Genomic DNA, 20232 nt, shown 5'->3' on the forward strand with positions numbered 1-20232 from the left:
TTGATAATGTCTCTTTTAATGCCTTTATGTGTTACTGTTACTACCCAGGAATGAGATGTCAATGTTCAACCAATGTTCTATCTTTGATCCTTCTCTTTTGGGAAGACAGTCATATATGCTAATGCATTTTTTTTTTTTTTTTTTTGAGAAGTGGTGTTTTATCCCATAAGTCTGTTTCTCTCTCTCTCTCTCTCTCTCTCTCTCTCTCTCTCTCTCTCTCTCTCTTTCTCTTTCTCTCTCTCTCTATCTCTCTCTCTCTCTCTCTATCTCTATCTCTCTCCCTCTTCCTCTCTCTTTCTCTCTCTCTCACTCTCTCTCTCTCTCTCTATCTCTATCTCTCTCTCTCTCTCTCTCTCTCTCTCTCTCTCTCTCTCTCTCTCTCTCTCTCTCTCTCTCTCTCTCTACAAACTAGCCTGTATGGGTCCCTGACAGAACTAAGGAAGACAACAACGTTACTTCACACCAACTAGACATTCAAACATGTAGACAATATGAGGGGGAATGAAGTAGAAGACAAGTTTGAATAAATTATTTTTTTGCAGAGAGGGACATTGTGTTACTTAAACTTTTAAAAGCTCACTCCCAACATAATACAGATTGACACGGTTCACCACCATATGTTAATTGTTTATTTTTGCTTTTTTTTCTTCTCCCAGCTGCGTGATGGTGGAGATGTTTTGTGATGGGTCTCCTCCTTTCAACTTGTCACAGCTGCTCAACTACAGCAAAAAGAACTACAGTCCCTGGAAGCTGATTGACGCCATTCCAGACAATAACATCAAGGTTAGGAAAAGTCTTGTTTTTTTAAAGCTGTCTAAAAGTGAATACTAAACTCACTTTTAATAGTAACTTTGAGATTTTGAGTATCAGCATACCTGCCAACCTTTCCGCTTTTGGCGGAATCATTCCTATTTTCACGCTTCCTGTTTGTACTATTCCGCCATTGTCTCTAAAATTCCGATCTACAAAAAAAAATATGATGATAATGGTAAGAATAAAAAAGAGCAAAGAGTGTTGTGAAAGAGGTGAAATTCCTATTTTATGTCTCAAATTCCTGTTTTTAGGCGTTCTGATTCCACTTTTGGAATGTGAAGGGTTGACAGGTCTGTATCAGTTGTTGAAGTGCAAGATACCAGTTAATGTTTGTGTTGGCGCATGGGTAAATTCTGCCACAACCAACAAACCTTGTTATGAACTAGAGTTCAGCTATGTGGTCTAGTGATATGACGCTCGCTTTCTGATCGGAAGAACCTGGGTTCAAACTCAGCGCATATTTGCAGGCCTGCCAGCCGTCCCGCATTGTGCGGGACCGTCCCGCATTTGCGCCAAGCCGTCCTTCATTTTTGAAAATTATTTTCTAAAAAAAAAAAACAAAAAAAAAAATCAAAACAGAAAGAATCGAATCTATAAGAAGAAAATAATAATAATAAAAAAACCTCTACTTTATTTACTATGGATTTCAAGTAATTATATGGGGTTCTATCGTTTACGGTTAAAATGGTTTGCGTCGTAAACATGTTCAGTTCGGTCGGGTGTCCCTCTTTTCATTTTCAAAAGGTTGGCAGGTCTGTAGTTGAGTCCTTGGAAAAGGCGCTTTACTCACATTTTCTCACTGTGCTCAGGTGTAAAGTGAGTACCTGGCCGTTAATAGCCTTGTCTCTGTCCGAAAAAAAATATAATATTGTCTGACAGGTCTGACTGCTCGTTCATGTTACGTATTGCTGCGGTCAATGACCCTTTGTAAAGAGCTTTGAGCACATTTAGTGGATATTGCGCTATGAAAAAAGTTTTTTAAAAAACTAGACCATTAATCAGTAGGTATTTGATGTCTAAAGGCAAATTGAGATATAAGTGTCAACAAACATAGTGTGTGATTTTTCTTTAATGCTGACACGTTTTATTTTATGGAGAAACTACAGCATGCTGTGCGGCTTTGTGGTCTAGTGGTATGACACCCACCTTGGGATTGGAATGTCCAGGGTTCTAGTCCTGCTCTGAGTGATACATAGTTGAGTCCTTGGAAAAGGGTCTTTATTTGCATTCTCTCCCTAACAGGCATCACGTCTCATCCTAAATGTTTATGTGTTACTGTTGGCCAGAGACCCCTTGTTAAGTGCTCTGAGCAAGTTAGTGGATATTGCGCTATATATATTATGCTCAAATGCTTTTTGTTTATAATCATTCATGATAAATTTTAGATGGAACTGGTGGAGCACATGTTACAACGGAAACCCGAGATGCGTTTGTCAGCAGAGGAGTACCTGATAAAACAGAGAGGAAAAGCCTTTCCCGAATATTTCTACACCTTTCTCAAGTCTTATGCCCAGCAATTTGCAGTGTCACCCATTGTGCCATCTGATGATCGCATACTATAGTAATAAGCATTTTGTTTATTTCTTTATTGAAAAGCAAAAATATCTTAAAACATTTTAATGAAATTATTCATTATTATGAAAACGTTTTGTTTCTAAATACCCTTTAGATGCAGTGGATTTATTTTTTTCTCCAATATATTTTTGTTTCAACTATTTGCCTCTTCCTTTTCATCTTAGCTATTGAAGATTGTTCTGTGTTTTCAAAATTGACTGACAGATAATTATTTATATTCCAGTTTGAACCGTGACATTGAATACATTTTGTCAAACTTAGAGGTTGATCAGAGACGTGAAAAGAACAACAAATTGGTGCTCGTTATATCACTAGTCACATCTGTTGCAAGAGATCTTCATGTAAGTATAGCCATGTTTCATAAATCAGTCAGTCCTTGTTCTGTTTTTCATTTCTTCATAGCAGCATTTTTGATGTTTTAGAAAGACTTTATGATTGCGACATTTTAATGTTTAAACCAGTTAATTGCCGCACTCTGGAAAAACACATGTTAAAAAGTTTGGCCAGAAAATGTGTCCTTTAAATATTGAGATTTATGTAGGCTTTTTACAGCCTTTTATCTGCTCTTGTGCATTCATGAACGTATTTAATTCAAGTCTCTCAAAACCGGGCATGCCACATAGTGGAAGGAGGTGTCCGAATTTACCTTTACAAACAGTATTTTTCTGTTTCACAATGAGCATCAAGACGGCACTTGAAGGGGCGTCGACAACTGTTGCAGGCAGGCAGTTCCATTTGTCGACTACCCGAACTGAGAAAAAATTCTGCCTAAGGTTTAGAGAACACCTTTCCTTGAAGAGTTTGAATCTGTGTCCTCTGGCGGTGCTGGTGGAATCAAGATTGAGAAGGCTCATGTAACAGAGTATAAATTATGCGTGTATTTGAACACTTCAATTAGGTCTCCTCTGTCTCTCCTATACTGCATGCTATACTGTATATTGATTGATTTTAAATGACCCTCGTCTTGGGGAAAAAAAAACTCTCAAATCTTGGACTTCGCAGAGTTTCGGGTTTGAGACTTTTTGCCTAGATGAGGATCATTTAAATTTAAATCCATCAATATTTGAAGGACTAGTTTTCTGGCCAAATATTTAAATTCATGTCTTTTCAGAGTATGGTAGTTAACTGGTTTAATTTTTTTGTGAACAATTATTTTTGATGAGGGGATAATGGCTGTTGGCAACTGTCAAATGTAAAATGTCTCTGTTAACAACTTTTTTTCTTTTTTTTTTTCTTTTTTTTTTCTAATAATTTATATTGTAAAGTGCCCAGAGCTTGTGTTTTACGTGCTGAATAAATGTGTATTATTATTATTATTATTATTATATTATTATTATTATTATTATTATTATTATTATTATTATTATTATTATTATTATTATTATTATTACTTTTAATATTTTTTTTCACAGTTCAGCAATTCTCGTCTGATTGCTCTGAAGCTCCTACTGATGCTGTCAAATCATGTTACAGCTGACATCATTCTAGACAGAATTCTACCTTTCATGGTAACAGCTTCAATTTCTTACCTCATGATTATGTTTTTTTCTCCAATGTTACATTTTTTTTTCTTGTTTTGAATTTTCTTTTTAATTTCCTTTTTTTTTCAAAAAAGTATTTAATTGCTCTTAACATTTTTCATTTATGTGTAACTCGATCTACTTTCTGTTTTCGTACAAAAGTAGATAATTTTTAATGTGGAATAAAATACACAGTGACTTATTTGGGCAGACCTACCTTCTACGAGTACTAAGAAAAATTCTTAGAATTACTAAATTTTGGCTCCAATTTCAGCATTTCATGAGCATCTCAAAGTCATTAAAACATATTTAAAATGACAGTTGATGCCAGACTATATAATTTTGAGGATTTTGAAGTGTTATTTATTCTTTGTAAAAGTAAATTGTTGATCTATAAAGTTAACTGTAGTGACTACAAAAATTTTTTATCTCCTAAAAATCTACGAATTTTTAGATTTTCAAGTCAGCAGGCCTGCTCCGACATGTCATGTGACTATTTTATGTCGATGGGTCTTTGTGACTTGTCATTAAATATTTGATTTTGGCAACTCTCAATTTTTAAATTATTTTTTTTTGGCACACGTTAAACCGTATGCTTTAATCTGCAGTTGTATTTTGCTCAAGACCCTTTACCTGAGGTGAGAGCGGAGACCATACGTGTTGTGACGGCGTGTGTTAGAAATCTGACAAGTGTGCCAAGAAAGTAAGTTTAATTACACAGTTAGTTGTAAAAGTCCTTACCAACTCTAGAAGATTCAAATAACATTTTTCTTGTTCAGATTTGTTTTACAAAAAGTCACACAATTTGAAGGAAAAAAAATCATTGTTATAATTAATTACAAGAAGTTAATACTGTTTTGTAAGACTTGTTTGCTCAACAAAATTAGGCAAAGCGTGTTTAAGTTTAAAAATTCAATTTGTGTAATGGTCCAGTATTACGACATTTCAGTAACAAAATCTTGAAAATGGTCAGTAAGGTTAAAGAGTTAAGATTTTCCTGTGTTAAACTGTTTTCATATGTAATTTAACCCCAAGTCCTCTTTCATTGGACAATCCAGTTGTCTCATGCTGTTTGATTTGGATGGTTATAGATAATGTGAAATTGAAATAAGTGTGGAAATTATTCTTTCGATTCATTTTCAAATATTCCTTTCAATGAACCGGTTTTGTTGTGCAGACTGGTGAGATTATTAGATATGTGATTCACTGCATAAATTTTCAATTGTATACCTGATTTCACTCCTTTTTATTTTTTTTGCAAGAAAGCTAGACCATCATTTAATAATGTATAGTTGTAAATAAAGGATTAATCAACAAAATGGGACATCTTTAAGCTTAAAAATTCAATAAACATTCACATTCTTCCTATTCCCATAAATTCTTCGTGAAGTAACAATTGTCGCCGCTGTTGTGACTTAAAAGCTTAATGCCTTTTAGGGTATGACATAGTAAATTTTTTACATTGTTGTTTCAATCAAATTTAATTTAAAAATACTTTTCTTCACTCATTTGATCATCTGTTACATCTTTTTTTTATTACAGTGACGCCAATGTATTTCAGGATTACATCATCCCTGCACTGGTAAGATATCACCCTTGCTATAATGGTCATGATTACAACTAGTTCTCTTTAATTTTTTAAAAAGTAGTAGTAGTAGCCCTTCAGAGTCGTAAGTGCAGCTATGTGGCCTTGTGATATGACTCTCGCTTCCGTATCGGAAAGTCCTGGGTTCTAGCCTCATTCGGTGCATAGTTGAGTCTTTGGAAAAGGCTCTTTACTCTCATTCTCTCGCCGTACTCAGGTGTAAAATGAGTACCTGGTCGTTAACAGTGCTGTCTCTGTCAGAGAAAAAAATTGTAATATCGCCTTATAGATGTCATGTCTCATTCTACATGTTACATGTTGCTGTTGGTCAGGGACCTTTTGTAATCCCAATTTTATTAATGATAGCTATCACTCGCTAAATCTGGACACGATACCAGACAACCACAATGTACTTTCTGCCACATCAAACAATAACTGAATCATTGCTGGGTGGACATTGAGGTTAGAGCAAAAAAAAAAAAATGCTTAACCCAACCTGGGATTCGAACCAGTAATTTTGCTTGTCAAGCGAGAGCTGTCTCAGTTGAGTTTTTATTATTATTATTATTATTATTATTATTATTATTATTATTATTATTATTATTATATTATTATTTATTATTATTATTATTATTATTATTATAAATTATTATTATTATTATTATTTATTATTATTATTATTATATTATTATTATTATTATTATTATTATTTATTATTATTATTATTATATTATTATATATTATTATTATTTATTATTTGTCGAGCAATGATATATTTCTTGCTCCTGTCTTCTTTTGCTTTGATGCTTTTCTTTTTCATTTTTGATGTAATCTATTACTCTCTGGCTTGTTTTTAAAAATTTTCATCATAGTAATAGTACTTGAATATTTATAATTACCTCAGGCCCCTCTGTTGAATGACGATGTGCTTCAAGTTAGACTGACATTTGCTGAAAACATCGCATTGTTGGCGGACATGGCTGTCAAGTAAGACTTTTTAATCCCATACTACTTCTTCTTCTTCTTCTTCTTCTTCTTCTTCTTCTTCTTCTTCTTCTTCTTCTTCTTCTTTTCTTCTTTCTTCTTCTTCTTCTTCTTCTTCTTCTTCTTCTTCTTCTTCTTCTTCTTCTTCTTCTTCTTCTTCTTCTTCTTCTTCTTCTTCTTCTTCTTTTATTTATTATGTAGTAGCCCCATTTTATGGAAAATCACTCTGCATTTGACATCCATATGAATAAAAGAAAAAATAACGTAAGAAAAAATGGAAAAAAGCCGAAATGTCTTCAAGGGGCCTGTCTTCAAGAGACCCTAACCTTTTCCAAGGCAAGAGACTTGCTGGTATATCATCAATCCATCCAGCAAAATTCTTGATGGTTGACTGACATGATTTTGATCGAAAGAGGATCTCTGAAACCCCTGTTACTGAAAAGACAGCCATTCAATCTTCAGCCTGAAGCTTTGGCCGTAATGGAAGAAGAAGATGAAGATACAGAATCATGCCCATGCTCGATTTTTTTCTTGGAGAAAAAAAAAAAAAATCAAGACAGTTACAATTTTTGGGTTTTTCATGTGTCGTCTTTTTTGTTATCTATTGCTTATTGGTTCGTCTGGTGATCACTCGTTTTCATCATCATCAAACAATAATTCTCAGCATCAGATTTACTCGAAAGTTTTCTCACCAGGTATTTGGATATGGCTCAGGCCCAAGAAATCCGAGAGGTCATAGTTCAACTAAAAGATCAGACAGTCGACAAAACAGCCATATCGGAAACAGTTGTCAATGTCAAGGTTTGAGTCTTTGTTTTTTAAACGTTGTATCCATTTATATTGTCTTTGTTGTGACTAATCGTATCATATTTTATCGTTTAAGTGCTAATAGGTTCTAAAAACCTTTAAATACTCTGTAATTTTTATGCATAGATACAATTTATCAATTATATTATTAGTATTCAATGTCAATTAATCGATGATATTGAGAATTAAATATCAAATACATAGATAAGTGTCATATTCAATATTCGTAGTATAATTTATTCTATTTACATTCATTTGGCATGTCCAACTTCTACATTCGAGAGTTTCAAATAATTGATGTAACAAAATACAATAATATCCCATGTCATGTTACATTATTCATGAAAATCAAATATAATGTTGGTAAGATCTTTATCAATGGCATTCTTAACATTATTAATTGAATTAGAATTTTTGTCTCAAACTTTAGATTATTCCAAATTGTCACAGTCCTTTGAATTAGATTATTTTTCCTTTTAGACGAATTACATCTTTCAACAAATATCTCCCCTAGTGTTTGTAACATGCTAATAATTTTTAAAATCATTATAATCTATATTGTGAGAACCATCTTACCACACTAATCTTGTGACTTACCATTTTACACCAATGAAATCATAATATTTAGCTTTTTCGGGGTTCATATTCAAACCTTTTTTTTCTTTTGGTTCATTTATGAAGATATTTATATAAGCATCTATTAGTAAGGGTAAATAAGAAAGATTTTTCGATATCTGTGTGAGAGATGATAAATGATAGATAGTAGATGTGTAGTTTCATGTAAGAGAAAAATAATTTTTTAACCAATTTTTCTCTCATACACTAGTAATTAACTTAATGACAGCGAATAATTTAGCCAATTTTGGAACCACGAAAAACAAAACAAAAGACAATAGTTTTATGACATCATCATCATCGTTGTTCTGTAGTAGCCCCAGTTGTTCAAGGATCGGTAAACAGTTTACAATTTCATCTTTCACACATTCTAACACTGAAATAACTTAAGACACCCAGACAAGTGCTTTAATTCAGAATGATATGCATTAGATCATAGTGGAAATGTGACAGTTGTACACGGCTTTGTTGGATAATAAAAATTAAAAAAAAAAAAAAAAGTATTCCTTCAGAGCCATTGGCCCATGAAGCCGGAGTTTATCCCGGTTTCTATAGCGTGAAATGGACAATAACAATTGCTTGCTACCCTTTGGATAGGAAGCTAGTCTATCGCAAAGTACTTTTCACCAGATCTAACAGTTCCAGCTGCCCATTCACTGTTGAGTAGACAGGTGGAGCAGAAAAAAATCTCGACTGCACCCTGGATCGATCTCGGTCCCTTTTGCGTGTGAAGCGCGTGCTCTACCAACTGAGCTATCGGGACCCCCGTGTTTGATATTGAAACTCATTTATTTCATTCTCTATTTCAGAAAACTCCAGATGAGTTAAAACCTGAAATTCAGCAAGTATGCGTTATGTGTGGTGATGCGTTTATCTGTATTGAGATAACAGTTTTCCTCCTTGTTTTTTGTCTGATTTGACTTTTCATTTCCTATTATAATTTACAGGTTTTTTTTTAACATTATTGTTGTCCTTGTTGTTATAATCTACACCGTCTTTGTCATCATCATCATTAATTCATTGATTGTTGTTGAGGTTGTTACTGTTGTTGTTGTTGTTATTGTTATTGTTATTGTTCTAATGGTGGGGCTGGGATATCACTTTTGCCGTGTTTTCTATTATTCCTCCCCTCTCTGATCCTATTTCAGGTTGACTTCTGTCTTTGTCTTGGAATGGGGTTACTTGGTTTTACCGTGGCCCAGGCTGGAGTCATCGGCTGAGAGGGAATCAGTCAGATGCATAGTATTAGTTTGGAAGATGATACTTTTTCCCCTTGTAATTAATCTCTCTGTTATGCACTTTTATAGTTTTTTGTTTTGAATATAATATTGTGTAAACATTCGAGTGTATTCCTCTTTGTGGTATTGTGTGCTTGGGTCTAGACAGGACCTTTGGGTCATCTCATATTAAGCACGTTGATAGTTTGTGCTTGGGAATCTACATCTGTTCCCCGTTTAAACCAGTTCCTTTTGCCTTAATTTTTTCTTCAGTACCTTCAATTGTAAATCTAAAAAATTTTGGCCATCCAATTTTCTCCATTTTTACTGGCACTGAAATGACCTTTAAATGTGGTGAGTGCTGTAAAACCCTTAAAAACCAACAAACAATTACCAATTATGTTGTTGTTGGTATTACTATTATGGTGGTAACTACTTAACTTTCCTCATGCATGACAATACCAGGTTTTAGCTTAAACCCCGGATCCTCGACCGTTGTATAAACGTAACACACCGTTCCAACCCCAATACCCATTAGACGGTTTTAATACAACACACCTTTTCCGAGTCACACGCGCATCAGTTGTAAAAACGTAACACAGATCCGACTTTGATTCAGATAAAAATTCCATTGTGTTCTTTATGAAATGAAAGTCGAAATTTGATTGGTTGATATCATTAGTTTCATCCAATCAGCAAACAGTTTATTTAAGATTTGGGTTGAGTATGACATATGAAATGATGCAATCAAACCCGAGTGACGCTATATCTTAGCTACATCATTCAAACTTGCTAGGCAAGTACTGGGAACCGGTCGTTATTTCCGGTTGACCCCAATGTGGTAGAAGGGTTAAGAGGGTCATTAAAGTGAAATTTTAAAAAACAGGAGGTCTGAAAAGTGTAAATGATACTCCGATGCTGTTGTTGTATAGTTGAATTATGTGAAATTATGATCTGTGCGGCTATGTGGTCTAGTGGTATGACACTCGCTTTCGGGTCGGAAGGTCCTGGGTTCGAGCCTCGCTCGGCGCATAGTTAAGTCCTTGGAGAAGGCTCTTTACTCACATTCTCTCACCGTACTCAGGTGTAAAATGAGTACTTGGCCGTTAACAGCGTTGTCTCTGTCCCAAAAATTTGTAATATCGCCTGACAGGCATCATGTCTCGTCCTACATGTTATGTGTTGCTGTTGGCCAGGGACCCCTTGTAAAGCGCTTTGAGCACATTTAGTGGATATTGCGCTATATAAAGCTCAATTTATTATTATTTACTTATCTAATAAACCTGTGGAAATAAGTCTGTTATTACCTTGTTTGAATACAATTTATGTTGTGAGCGTAGCTAAAAACAACTGGATGAGGTATAGGGATGAATAGGAATTTATTGCAGTTGTTTATGACAAATATACATTTGGGGTTCAGCTTTTTGCACAGGTTTCTATAAATGAGCATTTTTATTTTTATTGTTTATTGATTATCGTTTGAATAATAGTCATTTTGAGCCATAAAACCCATGGATCTGGAGTTTATCCTTGTTTCCATAGCCTTAAACGGACAATAAGAATTGCTTGCTACTCTTTGGATAAGACACAAGTCTATCTCAAAGTACTTTCCACCAGATCTAACACCTAATCACTACCCAATCACTGCTGGGCGGACAGAGGGTCTGAGAAAAATATCTCGTCTTCAATGGGGACCGATTTCAGTCCTTTTGCATGTGGTGTGACTGCTCTCCCCACTGAGCTCTCATGACCATTTTGGTATAAGGGGGCACAGAGGGAATTTATTGCAGTTGTTTCAAACATGCTCTTGGGATCCAGCTCAGCTTCTTGCATAGGTGAGCATGTGTTAGTTTTATTGCATCTTGATAATGGTTTAACTTTGAGCAGGTTAGTGGATATTGTGTTATATAAATGCCTAAGTTTTTTTTGTTTTTGTTTTTTTGTTTTTTTAATAAGGTTTCAAATATTTATCTTCATTTCGAATGAATTTCAGGTTGAGTCTAATTATGACATGGAACTCCAGCAGCTGAAAGATTTGATCCAGCAGAAGATCTTCCAATTGCTCAGTGATCCAACCCATTCGGTCAAGATGACCTTGATGAATAACGGCATGGACAAGCTCTGTCTTTTCTTTGGACGACAGAAAGGTGAAGCATTTTTGTGTTACAGTGTTTGTAATGTTGAACAAATAGAAAAATACATAAGTAGTATATATTAATATTTTACCACAATGTTGTGGTAAATATTAGAATAATAATTTGCTCCATTGCTACATGTCGAGCACTATTCGTACCATATTTGTATCCAACATGATTCAGTAAGTAGTATACGTATATATGTCAGAAGCTTCCCGTATCTCTCATTGCACATTTTAAATGGTGTACGAAATTGTTTATCACATTCTGTTTATTGTTCTACTTGAATTTTCTTAACATGTCTGTCACGTTGGTTTTGTTGTTGGCATTGTCACTATTATTATTATTATTATTATTATTATTATTATTATTATTATTATTATTATTATTATTATTTATTTATTATATTATTTATTATATATTATTATTATTATTATTATTATTATTTTATTCTTATTGTTATTATTATTACTATTATTATCATCATCATCATCATCATTATTATTATTATTATTATTATTATTATTATTATTATTGTTATTATTATTATTATTATTATTATTATTATCATCATCCTGTAACCCTCCCTCTCATCACACTCCACAGCCAATGACATTCTACTGTCCCACATTGTGACTTTTCTCAACGTGAAGGTAATGAAACATTTTTTTCTTTTTCAACTTCAGTACTTAAAAATGCTAGAGCTTTTAGTTATTCAATTCGACACCAAAATAACTTTGAACGGCACCTGAAATTTTTAAAAATATTTTCAGATATTAATTTAATCTCATTATATTTAGTTGTTCAGAAATTTCATATCGTGATATGAATATCCTTATAATTGTTTGTTTTTTTGTTGTTTTTTTCATTTTTCTTTTTAAAAAGAAGAAAGATAAAAATAGTCTGTCAGAGCCTATACGTACCCAGTGATATTTTATTTACCCAAAACCTACATTACTGTTATTTGCTTCGTGCCGCTATTATTTGGTCTTGTGGTATGACACTTGCTTCCGGATTGGAAGGTCCTGGGTTTGAGCCTCGCTCGGGGTCATAGCTGAGTCCTTGGAAAAGGCTGATTACTCAGGTGTAAAATGAGTTCCTGTTCATTAACAGCATTGTCTCTGTCGGAACAAAAATTTGTAATATTGTCTAACAGGTGTCATGTCTCGTTTAACATTTTATAAAGTGCTTTGAGCATGTTTAGTGGCTATTGCACATATAAAGCTCAATTTTTTTATTTTAAAATAAAATGTCTTTCTTTATCAAACCTCTTTCTTAGTTTTCCAAAGTAATTGGTTTAAAGAAGTCATGAAACGATAGCCTACTTTCAAAATAAATATCATTATCATTGTTTCCTTTATTTATTTGTTTATTTATTTATTTATTTATTTTTTGTTGACATTTTCAGGATGATTGGCGACTCCGAGCTTGTTTCTTCTCCACAGTGGTCGACATAACCATGTATGTCGGATGGCAATGTTCTCAAGTACTTCTGCCTTTGCTGCAACAGGTACAGATTAGCTTGAGTAGATCTTGAAGTAAAGACTTTACCCATTTTATCCTGTTTCCCTCTTATAGTATAGATAAATTAAGAAAATAAATGAATGATAATTATAATAATAATCAAAATAATAATAATAATAATAATAAAAATAAAAATACTACCACTAATAATAATAATGATAATAATAATAATAATAATAATAATCAAAATAATAATAATAATGATAATAACAATAATAATAATAATAATAATGATAATAATGATAATAATAATAATGATAATCAAAATAATAATAATAATAATAATAATAATAATAATAATAATAATAATAATATCATCATCATCATCAAAATATAATAATAATAATAATAATAATAATAATAATAATCATCATCATCAAAATAATAATGATAATAATAATAATAATAATAATAATGAATTTATTCAACCCATAGGGGAAATAAAATTGTCTTTAGAGTCTATTCTGAGGGAAGACTGGAATAAACCCAGGCATCTCCCGCAGTGCTGCGTTGTAAGCTAGGGCGAGGTGACGAAGTGACTTGCTCAAGGGCACACAGCACAGCTGGGATTTGAACTCTGTACCTTTTGGGTACAAAGCAAAGACCATAACCCTGAGCCACACTGCCCCATATATATTTTTGCTTCTTTTTTTTTTTTTAATTGGTTTTAAACTTCTGATATTACATTAGGATTTGCCTTGCAAGCACAGTTAATTTTATATTTTTTTAAAACTCAATAAGCTTAAGCTTTATCCTTGCCTTGCAAGCACAGTTAATTTTATATTTTTTAAAAACTCAATAAGCTTAAGCTTTATCCACTAAGTATGCTCAAAGCGCTTGCCAACAGCAACAGCAACACTTAACATGTAGGATAAGGCATGATGCCAATTTGGCGATATTACAATTATTATTTTTTTTTGCAACAGGCAATGCTGTTAACAGTCAGGTACTCATTTTACACCTGAGTACTGTTAGAGAATGAGAGTAAAGAGCCTTTTCTTAGGAGTCATTTATGCTACACTCAGAGCAGGACTCGAACCCAGGACCTTCCGATTTGAAAGCGAGTCTCATACCACTAGACCACATAGTTGCGCTACTTAATCAACCAATTATCTCTTTCAAATCCAGGGCTTGAGCGATGCGGAGGAGTTCGTCATTACAGGAGACTTGCATGCCCTAACAGAACTGACAAATCACTTGCTGTTGAACCCAGCAATGATGCACATCTTAGTCTGTGATACTGCTCCACTTTTTGCTCACTCTGTAAGTTTCCATCTGCTGATAATGTTGTGTATATATATATATATATAATCTAGAGCATTTATATAGCGCAATATTTTTAAACATACTCAAAGCACTGTACAAGGGATTCCTAGCAAACAGCAACACTTAACGTGTAAGATGAGACTTGCAACCTGAAAGAATGTGAGTCAGCCTTTTCCAAGGACAAAAATGAAAGTGCCTGAAGCGGGGTTCGAACTCGTGACCTTCTGGGTCATAGTGCAATGCCTGAACCACTCGGCCACCTCACGCCCCCCCTGTTGCTGCACAAAGTGATCATTTATATTGCGCACTTCTACGGATTAACTATGCTCAATGCAATTCATAATATTTCATTTATAATATAGTATAATCATCACCATCATAATTGTTATTGTCTTAACCATCATCATCATCATCATCATTGTCATTGTCTTAACCATCATCATCATCATCATCATTGTCTTAACCACCACCATCATCATCATCATCATGGATGAATCTTTGTTTACTTACTTATATTTTTCCCAGAGTCCCTGGGTCCGCCAAGCTGCCATTGGGTTCATCACAGCTGTAGCCAGAGCCTATGACATTCCCGACATCCACTGTAAACTGGAACCACAGATCAGACCATTCCTCACCAGAAAAGTGTTGCAGTTGCGAAAACCAGTACGTTCAGAATCTTTATATTAGAATTGAACAGGGTTGCTAATTTTCCGTACATTTACAGAATTCAGTAAGATACTAAACTTCTGTATTGTAAATTTTCCGATCACTGGGCAAACGGAAGCCAAAATAACTTCTTCCTCTTTGCATTCACTGTTTTTCCATATAACTTAGTATATTGATGGCAAACATCTCAAAAACGTGGCCGAATGGTTAAGGTATGGCACTGCTACTCGGAAGGTCCCAGGTTGGAGCCCTGCTTCAGGAATTTTCTTTTTTTTTTCCTTGGGCAAGAAGATTATTAACCCCCAATTTGCCTACTTTGTATAACATGGGTGATTCCTGTTGACATTAAACACTTGTTTGATGGATTATCTAGATTCCTTCAAGGAATGCCAAGGCGATGGCACCTAATGATGCTGTAGAGATGGGATTATTTTTTTCTTTCTATTTGGTCAAAATAAACACTTAGTTTTGTACAAACTTTATACGATTTGAATTATAAATAAATAGATAAAATTCCCTTTATTCATCCCATAGGGGAAATTTTGTCGCTAGGGTCTATTCCAAGGGTAGACTGCAATAACCCAGGCATCAGCCGCAGTGCAGCGCCGCAAATTGAGCTAGGGCGAGGTGACGTGCTCAAGGCCACACAGCACAGCAGCGGGTGATCGAACTCGGTACCTTTCGGGTTCGTAGCAAAGACCATACCGCTGAGCCATGCTGCCCCTCTGATCTTCTATAATTTTAATGACAAAAAATTTTTTTAAATTGAGCTTTATATAGCGCAATATCCACTAAATGTGATCAAAGCGCTTTACAAGGGATCCCTGGTCAACAGCAACATTTAACATGTAGGACGGGACATGACGCCTGTTAGGTGATATTACAATTTTTCTGACAAAGACAACGCTGTTAACGGCCAGGTACGCATTTTTCACCTGAGTACGGTGAGAGGATGTGAGTAAAGAGCCTTTTCCAAGGACTCAACCATGAGCCGAGCGCGAGGCTCGAACCCAGGACGTTCCGATCCGAAAGCGAGTGTCATACCACTAGACCACATCGCCGCACACAAAATTTTCAGTGTTTTTTTTTCTTTTCCTTTTACTTCCAGAATGTGATCCTCGATGCCCTTGACATGCCGGTACCCAGAGACGTTTTAGACTACTTGCTTAGGTCTCCCGTGCTTGAACAGGTGTTTGATATGCTCAGCAAGAAGGTCTTTGTCAAGAGTATAGCACGCCAGCACTCCAACAAAAGTTATCAAGAATTGGACGATCAACTTGCTCTGGTATATTGTTGTTTTCTCCACCACACCACTTCTCTTTTTATCTATATTGTATTGTACCTGAAAAAAGTGGGTATGAAACAGTGCCAGTGCTTTGACTGTTTGATTACCAAAGTTTCAAAGTTTATTCAATCTTAGACTTTCACCAATAAATCATGCAATTTGATGACAACATAGATACATGAAAGTGGAAAAAAAAAAATGGTAAATGGAACCAAAAAATAAACTAATACCATTAATAACTACAAACAAATACAACAATCGTAATACCACCAATACGTACAATAATAATAATAATAATAATAACAATAATAATAGTAATAATATTAACAAGTCGAGGAAGATAGGATGGTTTTTTTTTCTTGTAATTTTCATTCTTGCTTTGTCTGACACTGTTTCATACACACTTTTTCAGATCTTTATCTTACACCAGTGCCTGCTCCCTAATTTGTCAATTCTATATTGCACCTTACTTACTTACTTACTTAAGCTGCCCCTTGGGGCGCCCAACATGAGCCACAAGTCTTAGCCATTCTGTCCTGTCCTCCATAAGCGTACGCAGCTCCCGGGTGTTGTCCATTCCTGTGTCATCTAGCAGACAGTCAATGTATGTTTTATTCTTCCTGGCTCTGCTTCTGGTTCTCTCAGGTAGTTCCCATAGCACAAGACTGCTTGCAATCTCCTCCTTGTGTCTCCAGCGTCTATATTGCACCTGAATGATAAATAATCTCAACTTATAATAATGCCTACAACGATGAAGATCTCAATGGATTTGTTAATTAACGTTATAATAGATATAGATTAGGGAAAATGCAATTGTCACTGATTCTGTCCCCCTTGTTTTGTCCATCCATAGCCTTACTGAAATGACAAATTCTTCTTGCTGTCTGGATTTTAAGCTGTGTATTAATGTTTTGTCCATCCATATAGCCTTACTGACTTACTGCAATGACAAATTCTTCTTGCAGTCTGGATTTTAAGCGGTGTATTAATGTTTTGTCCATCCATAGCCTTACTGACTTACTGCAGTGACAAATACTTCTTGCAGTCTGGATTTTAAGCTGTGTATTAATGTTTTGTCCATCCATAGCCTTACTGACTTACTGCAGTGACAAATACTTCTTGCAGTCTGGATTTTAAGCGGTGTATTAATGTTTTGTCCATCCATAGCCTTACTGACTTACTGCAGTGACAAATACTTCTTGCAGTCTGGATTTTAAGCTGTGTATTAATGTTTTGTCCATCCATAGCCTTACTGACTTACTGCAGTGACAAATACTTCTTGCAGTCTGGATTTTAAGCTGTGTATTAATGTTTTGTCCATCCATAGCCTTACTGACTTACTGCAGTGACAAATACTTCTTACAGTCTGGATTTTAAGCTGTGTATTAATGTTTTGTCCATCCATAGCCTTACTGACTTACTGCAGTGACAAATACTTCTTACAGTCTGGATTTTAAGCTGTGTATTAATGTTTTGTCCATCCATAGGCTTACTGACTTACTGCAGTGACAAATACTTCTTGCAGTCTGGATTTTAAGCTGTGTATTAATGTTTTGTCCATCCATAGCCTTACTGACTTACTGCAGTGACAAATACTTCTTACAGTCTGGATTTTAAGCTGTGTATTAATGTTTTGTCCATCCATAGCCTTACTGACTTACTGCAGTGACAAATACTTCTTGCAGTCTGGATTTTAAGCTGTGTATTAATGTTTTGTCCATCCATAGCCTTACTGACTTACTGCAGTGACAAATACTTCTTACAGTCTGGATTTTAAGCTGTGTATTAATGTTTTGTCCATCCATAGCCTTACTGACTTACTGCAGTGACAAATACTTCTTACAGTCTGGATTTTAAGCTGTGTATTAATGTTTTGTCCATCCATAGCCTTACTGACTTACTGCAGTGACAAATACTTCTTACAGTCTGGATTTTAAGCTGTGTATTAATGTTTTGTCCATCCATAGCCTTACTGACTTACTGCAGTGACAAATACTTCTTACAGTCTGGATTTTAAGCTGTGTATTAATGTTTTGTCCATCCATAGCCTTACTGACTTACTGCAGTGACAAATACTTCTTGCAGTCTGGATTTTAAGCTGTGTATTAATGTTTTGTCCATCCATAGCCTTACTGACTTACTGCAGTGACAAATACTTCTTGCAGTCTGGATTTTAAGCTGTGTATTAATGTTTTGTCCATCCATAGCCTTACTGACTTACTGCAGTGACAAATACTTCTTGCAGTCTGGATTTTAAGCTGTGTATTAATGTTTTGTCCATCCATAGCCTTACTGACTTACTGCAGTGACAAATACTTCTTACAGTCTGGATTTTAAGCTGTGTATTAATGTTTTGTCCATCCATATAGCCTTACTGACTTACTGCAATGACAAATTCTTCTTGCAGTCTGGATTTTAAGCTGTGTATTAATGTTTTTTATTGTTTTTCGTTATTGGCTGAAGTGAAGAGAGCCCAAAACGTTGTGTTTTGGTATTTTGTCATTTTTTGTTCATTACTTTTTACAGTCCACAGCTTCTAGCAGCGATTTATACCATTTATCTCGTAGTATCACTAAATATAGATGTTTATATTTATACTACTTACTACAGACAGATTCTTTCGACTGCTTTGCACTACAGGATTTATATTTGATGAAGAAAGTATGAGATAGTATTCGAGTTTGATTTTTTCCTACAAACATCAAAGTTGATAAGTCAAGCGAATAGTTCAGATACTCACTTATTTTTTAAGAAAGTTGTGTGTGCAAGTTCTGAACATTTCCTGGTATCTTATCCAAAGAGTAGGAAGCAATTTCGACTGCCTGTGTGTGTTGAACACCTCAGAAACAGGGACAAACTCAGACTTTGCAAGCTTTTTTGAACCAAAAATGATCTTATCCATCTCTTCCATTCTTTTCAGGTTTGTCGAAAACTCTTCTCACTTGGAATGACAGAAAAGATTGAAGCAAAGTTACTGGTGAGATTACTATTATTATTATCATTATGATTATTACTATTATTATTATTATTATTATTATTATTATTATTATTATTATTATTATTATTATTATTATTATTGTTATTATTTTTTTATTTTTTTATTTAATTTTTTTCTTTATTGATCAGAAGATTATAATTTCAATGTTGTGTTCTCTGTTACGAGTATTCTATTAAAAACTGCAAAAATGTTTTGTTTTTTTATATTTAATACAAAGAAAGAGAAAGAAATAGCAAAAGTTTAAATCAAGAAAATGGCTTGTAATCTGGCAGCACCTGTTTTTAAAAAATATTGCTAATCTTAGATAAATAGCCCGATACCTTTCGAAATGTTGTCGAAATAATGTAATCAACCTATTATCACATTATGCTGTATACCCAAACCCCACCCGTTCCTGACAGTATTCTGACATTCCTACATTTTTTAAACAGTGTGTAATTTTTTAAATTTATTTATTTTTGTTTTGTTTTGATTTGTCCTTTTTTCTTTTTCACCAGACAATGAAAGACTTGTTGTTGAAACTTCACAAGAATAGGGCTAGGTAACGATTAACATTATCTCTTTATAAATTGTACCTATGCGTTATTACATTGATTTAGTAGTTAGTTGAAAATTCATTTTATAGTCACAAATATGAAAACTGGGATTAGTTTTTTCTTCATTGTGGTGGGGAATAGATGCCATTTCTTGCTTTGTAAAACACTCAAAGTTTGTATTTCTCATTGTTTTGTTTTTAAATTCACTTTTCGGGGTCTGACTCGTCCCGACATGAGTCAGTGGGTAACATATAATATGTCTGAGTGGGTTTTTTTTTGGTTTTTTTTTAACCTCAGGAATGGGAGACACCCAATGTTTGTCGTTGCTTTGCCAATTTAGAATTATCTCCGTCTTTTAAATACGACAATAAACAGGTATAGGTATATTGACCTTAAAATTAAAAAAAAAACAAACAAAAAAAACATAAATTAAAAAGTCAAAAAAAACCCTCCCCCCCAAAAAAAAAACCCCCCATAAATTAAAAAGTAAAAAAAACAAATAATAAAAAAAAGAATTATATAAATAAATCAGTAAATAAATAGATAAGTAAATAAATAAATATATGTTTAAAATAAAACAGAAAATGACTTGATTTTATATGACTTAATAACCCTGTACACTCTAAGATAGGGGGCTATAGATAGTAATCATTGCATGTCTGAGTGGTTTCTCATTACTGTTTTCTTGTGTTGTCATGATAATATG

General features: G+C 34.1%; 1 protein-coding gene across 1 annotated transcript in view; it reads left to right on the top strand.

Annotated features, from left to right (window-relative positions):
* Positions 1 to 20232, top strand: part of LOC144970061 (phosphoinositide 3-kinase regulatory subunit 4-like) — a 53405-nt gene that overhangs the window by 14537 nt on the left and 18636 nt on the right. The window contains exons 8-24 of the mRNA XM_078909261.1: positions 657 to 783; positions 2199 to 2374; positions 2612 to 2729; positions 3801 to 3896; positions 4517 to 4611; positions 5451 to 5490; positions 6398 to 6480; positions 7173 to 7278; positions 8709 to 8744; positions 11110 to 11263; positions 11858 to 11904; positions 12660 to 12761; positions 13904 to 14038; positions 14567 to 14704; positions 15816 to 15992; positions 18913 to 18969; positions 19488 to 19531. Coding sequence (XP_078765387.1) covers positions 657 to 783; positions 2199 to 2374; positions 2612 to 2729; positions 3801 to 3896; positions 4517 to 4611; positions 5451 to 5490; positions 6398 to 6480; positions 7173 to 7278; positions 8709 to 8744; positions 11110 to 11263; positions 11858 to 11904; positions 12660 to 12761; positions 13904 to 14038; positions 14567 to 14704; positions 15816 to 15992; positions 18913 to 18969; positions 19488 to 19531 — 1731 coding nt within the window. The remainder of the gene's footprint in view (positions 1 to 656; positions 784 to 2198; positions 2375 to 2611; positions 2730 to 3800; positions 3897 to 4516; positions 4612 to 5450; positions 5491 to 6397; positions 6481 to 7172; positions 7279 to 8708; positions 8745 to 11109; positions 11264 to 11857; positions 11905 to 12659; positions 12762 to 13903; positions 14039 to 14566; positions 14705 to 15815; positions 15993 to 18912; positions 18970 to 19487; positions 19532 to 20232) is intronic.

Source organism: Berghia stephanieae, chromosome 4, assembly GCF_034508935.2.
Source record: "Berghia stephanieae isolate SIO BIC M18660-M18661 chromosome 4, UCSD_Bste_1.3, whole genome shotgun sequence".
Classification (NCBI taxonomy): domain Eukaryota; kingdom Metazoa; phylum Mollusca; class Gastropoda; order Nudibranchia; family Aeolidiidae; genus Berghia; species Berghia stephanieae.